General features: G+C 37.9%; 1 protein-coding gene across 2 annotated transcripts in view; it reads left to right on the forward strand.

Moving 5' to 3' along the window:
• IMPG1 (interphotoreceptor matrix proteoglycan 1) overlaps nucleotides 1-9,156 on the forward strand; it is a 108,630-nt gene that overhangs the window by 39,796 nt on the left and 59,678 nt on the right. For both annotated transcript variants that reach the window (XM_006926369.1, XM_006926370.1), the window contains 4 exons: nucleotides 2,288-2,346; nucleotides 5,176-5,196; nucleotides 7,394-7,641; nucleotides 8,990-9,066. In XM_006926369.1, coding sequence (XP_006926431.1) covers nucleotides 2,288-2,346; nucleotides 5,176-5,196; nucleotides 7,394-7,641; nucleotides 8,990-9,066 — 405 coding nt within the window. The remainder of the gene's footprint in view (nucleotides 1-2,287; nucleotides 2,347-5,175; nucleotides 5,197-7,393; nucleotides 7,642-8,989; nucleotides 9,067-9,156) is intronic.

The raw sequence follows: 9,156 nt of genomic DNA on the forward strand, positions 1-9,156 counted from the left end.
ATCCGTCTGGTGGGGGAAAAAATTCATGATACATTCCAAAACCCGATGTAAGTGATTTGGGGATTATCTGCATATCGATGCTCTAGTCCTTGGCATAGATAATGTAGAGTCTGCAATAATTTTAGATATAGTGGCAATGCAGTGGCATGCTGATGAGTTTAGAGGAGAAGAGACGCATTCGACTTGATTAAACAAAATGTGCTGAGTCCCTACTATGTGGATGACAATCCACTAGGTGCTGGGAGGGAGGAGTTAAAGATGAGTAAGCAAGACATGATCCCTGAGCCCGAGGATCATAATCTCTATGAGGGAGACAATATGGACTTCATAGACTGTTTTTATGAAATGTACAGTAATAAGTTCTAGAGTAGTAAGGAGAAGAAATAATTAGGCCTGACTTTGGGGCCCTACAAATACTTTTCAATAGAGATGTTTGAGTTGGCTTTGAAAGATGAGTGGGGGAAGGGAATATCGATGAAGAGAGGTAGAAGAATTTGCATCTTGGACTAAAGGAAAAAAATTTATAGACATCTGGAGGAAAGTACATGTTGTATTAGGGGAGAAACAGGGGTTGGTTTAATGTAACTAGAAGATACAAATATTGGCCAAGGGGGTAATGATGGCAGAAAGTGCAAATAGTGAGGTACTTTGTGGGGTAGATTGTAGAGGGTCTTAAATGCTATTCTAAAGTATTAGACCTTATTTAATAGTCAGTGCAGCCCACCAAGTGATTTTTAGTGAAGAGCAACAAATGTGGAATGATTAACTTGGAAAAACATTGTAGTTGAGAAGACCTCTCCCTCATACCCACAAACTCAATGCACCCAAAAAGCCATTTCTCCTCCCTCCCCCAGTGCACACCCAGAAAATTATTTCAGTGGTACAGAAAGGGCAATAGGCAGGGTATAACAGTCATGGGAATAAGAAGAACATGGTGAAAACAAAAGGCATGTGAGAGTTGAACCAAGAAGACTTGGTGACTAGATGTGAGAGACACAGAGGGGAGTTATCTAGGGGTGCTGGCTGTCCGGCATGGAACGTGATGGGTGTTCATGACCCTGACTGACATAGAGAGCCCAGGAGGAAAGGCAGATTTGAGAGGAAGAGAATGACTCTGGTTTGGACATATTTAGTTAGTGGTAAATATTGGGATAGTCATGTGGAGAGCTCAAAGCTATGTGTCAGGAGATTGTTGAAGCCATGGGAGAAAAAGAGATCCGCATCAAGAGACAAAGGGAAGCAGGCACAGGGAAGGGAGGACAGGGTTGTGTCCCTGTTTACCTCTTCAGCCTATTGCACTTTCACCCTGCTGTTCCTCCCAAGCTTCATTACTAAACCATTCTCTCTTCCTCTTGGTTTTTCCTGCCTACCAGACTTCATCCAAGTAAGTTGGATGGGTCAGTGCCTTTCCATCAATGTGACAGTGTGTCCCGAGAGCCTAGCACAATGCCCAGAGTCAAGCTTACTGAATAAATGAGAGAATGAGTGAGATGAAGAGGCTGAGGGCACAGACTTGCAGAATCCTTACATTTAAAGTAGAGAACAGAGACAGGAATAGGATAAAGACTGAGAGAGTAGTCAGAGAAATGGAAGAAGAACCCGAAAAAAGCAGGGACACCATGGAGAAAGAATGGAAAATGCCACTGGATTTGGAGAGAGCCAAGAGACTATGACCTGGAGAGAACCATTCCTCCTGGGGCGATCCAGGAGCAGAGCCAGACTGTAGCGGGTCAGTGAGTGAGTGGATATAACAATCATAAAATACTCTGATAATATGCCTCGTTAGCGAGATCAGATTAGTTTAAAAACTTATTGAAAAGTTCACATAAGTCTAAGGGCCAGTCTAGTCTGTTAGAGAAGAATCTGCTTCGAATGTCTCATTTAAGTGCAGCAGCCATTTGACTTTAACATTACAGATATTTTTCCGGATCATATAGTTCAATTTGAAAGATATCACAGTTACTCTATGTGTATAAATAAAAATACTGTGGCCAAAAAACTTTCTTCCAAGTATCACTTTAAAGCTATAACATGTTTTATATAAATAACCATTAAAGCAAGTCAGAACTACCCAATTACAGTTTTACAGCTTTTAAATAAATAGCAAAAACGCTTTCCTCTGGGTTTTAGAAATCACTAAAAACAAACCTGGCCTCAATCATTGCTTCAGTTTTCCATTTTCATTTTTTTCTCCTAACTCACCAAAAATGTTTAGGCTCTTTCAGTTAGGCAAGATCTGACCCAGTAGAACCAAAAAAGTATTTCATCAATTTTTTTCTCTCCACAGATGCAAAAGATATTTAAGAAACTTCCAGGATTTGAAGAAATCCATGTATTAGGATTTAGGTAAGTAAGAGAATCAGACGCTTCTCAATTTTTAAATCACTTTCTTCCTCTACTCTTTTAAACCGATGTCATGAGGATTATAAAGTCTCTTTTCTCCCAATTGTTTAGCTCTGCCTAATCACTAAAATGGAATACATATCAGATAAAAGAATTGTCTAATTCGAACATGACTCTAGGTGATTTTTTTTAAAGAGTAACACAGGAGCTATGTTCCTTCCTCCCTCCGGAGTCAGAAACACTGCTCTCTGCAGAGAGCTCATCTGCTGTCCTTGGCAAAGTTATCAATGAACCTCCTGGGAAAATAGAGGTATATCAAAAAAGTTGCCTTGTTGTCTGATTGCCTGGTTTCCTGGTGAGGCTAAATATCATTGTTTAAACAAATCAGACTGACCCAATGAGAAAAAGGGAAAACTAATAAACAGTGATGCCTATGGGTAGCAGGGTTGGAGGAATGGGGTGGACAGGGATGGGTGGAAGCAAGACTTCCCAAAATATACCTTTTATATCATTTTGATATCTGAACCATAGCAATATATTACCACAGAAAACATCCAATTAAACTTTTAAATAGAAAAAATGAAATAATAAAATAGTGCCACATTACAGTAGGATTCTATCATGTTCCCTCGGCTCTCCCACAGGAGGCCTGTATCCATAGGCATCCCAACATTCTAATGTGGGTTCGTGATTTCGGGCAAGAATTCTTGCTTCTTTAAGTTCTCATTATTCGAAACATCTACAGGTGGGGTCATAATATGTTTTTTTAATGTACTGCAGGATAAACATCAGCCCTGGTGTGACAGAATGAGGTTCTAGAACTTGAGGGAGATTTGTAAAGTGGGTAGAGCAGGAGTCACCCTAAGTCCTTCTTTGCCCTTTCACCTTCTATTGTCTTAAAGCAAGAGGGTGCACAGAACCGGGGCTCCATGTGCTCACAAAGAATAAATGGAGGGAGAACTCCACCAGTTTATTTCTTTCGAAAACATCAGGCCCCTCTGATTGATGTAATTCTAAAGGAAAGAAACACTGAAAAGTAAAAGCTATAAAAGATGCAACCCTTAATATTTACCAAAGCAGACTCATTTTTCTTTATTTCAAGATGCTGCTCCACAGTATTCCATGTGAAATCAGATGGATTAGAGAGAAATAAAAGGTGATAGGAGAATATTCTGCACAGATGGCAGGGTCTTCTGGATAAACCACTGCAGTTAAAGAACAAATTTTTCATTTAAACCTGAAGGAAATGATAGGAACGGTTTTCTTCGGTGAATGTTCAAGTGCTCATTATCCCCTCTTTTCAAATAAATGAAAAGCTAATAATAAAAAATATTCTATTTCAGAAGAAAATCAAAATATTAGATTGATGAAATTTTGCAAGGTAAAAATTTTAAAGATATATCCCTTGAAGCGGCATCTTTTCCATGTGTTTATCTCTGCAAAAATTTATTCCTTTTCCTGCCAAAGATGCTTATAAAGGAAATTCGATGACACTTTCTTAATGATTTCTATTATGTGATGAAGGCTTAGTCTCCCAAATAACATTCGACCCTGAATATAATAAATGATCTGCTTATAAGTATGGCAAACTTTTAATCATTAATAACGATGCTCAGACTGTTGTAAAGTTAACTCATGAAGGAAATTGCTTTCTCATGGAGACAGATCCCCACAAAACCTAAAATTTTGTGTGTCTCCTGATACTGTCTTTATTTCAGTTTATTATATAAAACCTGATCAATTTAATAAGTACTTTTATTTCAGTGACCTCATTCGATTCTCTCAACACAACTGAGAAGTAGTTAGGACATCTATTATTAATATGATTATAAAGATGAACAGTAAAGGTTCACTTTAAATATTGCTTTATCTCTTAAAACAAATATGGGAAACTATTAACATTTAGTTGGAGGGTATACTCCTTCAAAGACTTGTACACAACTGTCCATACTAGCTTTATCTATAATAGCCAAGAACTGAAAAATACGTAAATGCCCATCAACAGAGCAATAAATAAACATAATTTTATACCTAACCTCAACTCTAAACCTAACCCTGACCCTAACCCTATATACCTATCCTCAATCCTATCCCTAACTCAAACCCTAACCCTAAAGTAAAACCTAACCATAATCTTAACCCTAACCTATACCTAATTGCCATCATAACTCTAAACATAACCAACCATAACCATATAAGTAATTTCAGCCTTAACCCTACATTTAATCCTAACCATAACCCTAACCCTATGCCTAACCTGAACCCTAAACTCAACTCTAACTCTAAACCTACAGCTAACCTCAACTATATTTGTAACTCTGATCACAGCACTTCAAAAAACAGTCAACAAAACACCAGTTCCAGGGCCAGTCTCGGATAAATTAGATTAAAAATTGAACTAATCACTTAATGCTATTTAGGGAGTGAGAAATTCATTTATAAAATACTTTTTAAAAAAACTTTCTGGCATCAGTACTAACCAAAATGTAAGATGTATAGGATGTATTTGCAATCTCTTTAGGAGGAATATGAGGAGCTCAAAGATTTTAAGAAGAATAAAAGTACATATAATCTTTGAACTAATATTCAGATCTTAATCAGACACATCATATAATGATGTTTACTTCCTGTGATTTATATGGTTTTTAAATTTTCCATCCAAATTCTGATGACAATTTGTATGTTTCCTTCAAAGCTCTGAGCAAGTATGGGAGACAGTGGAAAGAAATCTTTTTGTTTTTTGGGTATATGAAATGATATTTTGAATGTCTCAATAAATTTCATAAAAATTCTTCTTCCTTGCATGTTCCCATTGTGCATGATGAAATGAAGACCAAAGAAAGAAAGAGATGGGTAATTTGGACTTTTCTTCTTCTTATTTTTAATAATCATTATATTTATTCATACATACTATATATATAACAAAGCACATCATGCAAAGATTAGAGGTCATATTAATTGAGGATAGCAATGCAGTAATTTATACATTCATCTTGTCCACAATAAACCAAATGTTGTTTGACAGTTGAATGTTCTCTATATTTTGTCAGTAGGTACTTATACAGAAGGAAAAGCCTCAACCTCCATCTTTTCTTCCTCCTTCATACAAATTTGGAGTCTTATACCATGTTTTTCAATTAATGATTTAAGCAAGGCATGTCCTACACACACACACACACACACACACGCACACACACACACACAGTCACAAAAGCAATGATTTCAAATGTTTCTGATCATCTATAAAAGTTATTCTAAAAGACCTTAATAGAAGGACATGAGGTGAATTTTTAACCACTCAGACTTAAAAGAATAACTGCCTTCATGTCTGATTTTTGAACAGTCCACTAATCCCCTCAAGAATAGAATCGCATTCTTCCAGGAAGAGTATCGACAAAAATCTACAAACAATCACGGGAATAAATACTCCTAAAGTTAAGCAGAGGAGACAAAGACACAGTTGTTTCATCAGAGAATGCGAAACCACCTTTTGTCTTATTTTAGAAAAAAAGGTTCTTAAAGTGGACTTGATATTTATTTTCTGAAAAGTAGGATTCTGTCTACTCGCATAAGAGATAACTCTGAAACAGATGCCAGTGGGCATGCTTGCTGCTGCCTCTTCTTTCTCAGGGATACTAGAGTGTTTCTGAATCGCTCAGTGGGCAAAATCTTCATAGGGCATATCTGAATTTTCACCAAATGCGAGAGGCCTAGGGACCTCTGGGCACTAGAGATAGAGCTGAGGCCGTGCCCTCTCCCCCACACCAAAGGTGGTCACAGAGCCTCACAGAGCAAAAAAAGATGCCCCAGGGACCCCCAGGAATGCTGTCCTAGGGCTGAATCTGGAAGCGGGACAATAAAGACATCTTTCCTATGGGCTGAAAGTTTCCAGACCTTAAACAGTTGTCTCCAATGTCTATTAAAAATACTAGGGTACCGATCTGCCAACACATTCCCCCTGAACTTCCAGTCATTCTGATGAGGACTCCCACCAGAATGGAAAAATTGTGCAGTGGGAGTGCAGGTCAGTGGCTCCATGGGATTGGAATATTATCATATTGTCAGTAGTTTTATTTTAAAAATTGCTCTTCAGTTCCAAGGTCAGTTTGAATTAGACAAGAGCCCACTACACTTTGAAGAGCTCAGTCATAAGAATCCGGCTTTGGTTCCTATAATTGACTAGTGAAATAATGAACTGTAGACTCCAATTGCTTGGCCCAAAGAACTGCTAAGAATACACATTATCAGTTCCTGTGGCCTTTAAAACACTTTTGCATCTTTCTGTGTAGGTTTAGGGCATGAACTAAAAGGTAAAACCTGATCTAAGAGGACAGAGCTACAAAGAATTCTATTTCATTTTTACATGCAAAAAGGCATTGAATCAATAAATGTAATAATATAGTTAACCATGTGCTACTTTCCTTTCTCCTTTCTCACAACTTTCTTTTGAGATGTTATTTTTAAAACAGCTTGAGAGAAAAGATTATGATTTAATTTAGGTTTTATTTTTTAATTAAAACAGTACTTGAAAAAAGTAGAAGAGAAATATCCTTAAGAACTAAAGCTTTGAATTGGTTACAACGTGTACATATTATTGTCCCACTGCTATATCCTACATTGCTATTTCATAACCTTTTAAAATGCAGTTATTTGTAGGAAAAATGACAATTCACCCTTCTTGCTGATTGGCACTGCATGACTCCACTTATAAGACCACTAAAAACACTGGTCAATAGAGCAACTCTTGACAACACTTTTTTCATAAAGACTTAAAGTAAAAATCTATGGTCAAGATTCAGTTAGTAATCCCTCTTCACACTGGATTTAACTCCCATCTTTACATTCTATTTCAGAACAAAAAATATATGTCAATCCTTTTCCACATTTCCAACCTCTGATAAACATTGAAATTACTTTTGAAGTGGGATATTTTTTAAGAGCCCATCAGGACAGAGGTTGAATCTGTCCTGAAGCTTTGAGCAATATAATGACTCTCTTTCCAAGGTGTGTAACAATGGCTTTGGGTGTGATGTGTCCTCTGCTTCTACAGCTCAAGCTCCATAGAGATGCAACTTATGGCCGTCTTTAAGAGAAACAGTGCAGAAGCAAAAAGTCCTGCAAGTAACATGCTGTCTTTTGATTCCAACAAAATTGAAAGTGAAGGGGTCCTTCATGGAAAGATGGAGGATGACAAGCAATCAGAAATCTATCTCACAGTTTCAGACCTCAAAAAGCTGATCAGCAGAGCACTACAAGAAGACGAATCCTTGGATGTGGGGACAATTCAGTTCACTGATGGTCAGTTTGTACTTTCATATTTCTTGGTTTATCCTCATTCTGACAGAAGGATAAGGAGGACAAATGTCTCATAGTCACTGTAATTTATTGGACCTTGTAGAGTCAGTCAGTTCTGTGGCAGGCACATCATGTATAGTATGATTTCTGTCTTTCCTCACTCTAACCTCTGTCTCATTTGATGAGCCTTTGGTGAGTGCTTCACACCAAGAATACCTGTAGGAGAAGCCAAGAGTTTTAGTTCAGTCCAGCTCAACCACAGTCATCCAGTGAAGCCCAGGTGGACAACCCATGGACAATTCTGTTCCTCTGGCACAACCTAGATTCCCTCATCTAGTAAATCGGTCAGGTTCCAAAAGGAAACAGATGACACATTCAAATTAGGATAATTTGAGGAGAGTTTGATAAAGGGACTGTTTATAAAGGTTTGTCTAGTACCCAAAGGAATAGGACAGTTCCTTGGAGTAGAAGCAGCAAGGCCCATTATTACCTCTATGCCTAAAGGGTTGCCTAATGAACCAAGCCATACCAAAGGCAGAGGGCAAGCAACCACTGATATAGTCCATATAAGTCAACCTCCTAGGACAGAGAGTAGTGGAGAGAGAAGAGAGTGGATCTAAAGAAGTCAAGAAGATAATAAGGTACATTCATGATCTTTAGTGGGTGCCTGGAGGAACCCAGTAACCTAAAACTCAACTCCTCAGTAGGCCCAATTCTCCTGGCATAATAGTTGGATGACATGACATGAAACTGGCATTCTCTGCCAGTTCTGTCTCTCTGGTTTAGATAGTCAAACTCAACACTGGAAAACTTAACCAAGGTCTCTTGGTACAATATGCAGAGCAAATGAACGTACAAGGTAAGAAAAGATGTACTTCGGGCTCATCTGAGACCATCTGGTACTCTAGATTTATCTCTTCATTGAACTCTCTAGGATGTTCTGAGAATCAGGCTTTAGGTTGGAAGTGGACTCTACAAATTGTCTTTGGTTCCGATATGTATCCTAGCCATTTCTTTCTTTCTCAGTTAGTTATGTTTTCATTTCCTTTGGCCTAGCCAATCAGCCTGCCTGTTTGATCCAAGGCTGTACAATAAAACTAAACACCCTAACAGTCCACCTTGATAACTGTTCTTATCACATAAACATGCAAGATACGACCCTTATATCTGTTCTTCAATATATTGTTCAGATCAATAACCACTAGCTTATGTGACACCAACTTCTTAATGATCTCTTCCAGCACTCCCTAAGACCTGATTATTGCCACGTTTTACAACTCTGTTTTATTGCCCCAAAAGGAAAAAAGAAAAATAAAGAAACACTAAAACTTTGTGATTTTTCCATCCACAGAAATTGTTGAGTCATTGTCAGGCTTTGATATTGATACCCCGTCAGTACTGCCTACCCACCTTGCTGACATCACAAAGGTGAGTTTATTGTTCTTCAAATAGAAACAAAGCCTCAAAAACCAACTTAAGGACTAAACATAGCAGAACCCCCTTTGCAGTGCTGAATAT

Source organism: Pteropus alecto, unplaced genomic scaffold, assembly GCF_000325575.1.
Source record: "Pteropus alecto unplaced genomic scaffold, ASM32557v1 scaffold7, whole genome shotgun sequence".
In the NCBI taxonomy this organism is placed as follows: Eukaryota; Metazoa; Chordata; class Mammalia; order Chiroptera; family Pteropodidae; genus Pteropus; species Pteropus alecto.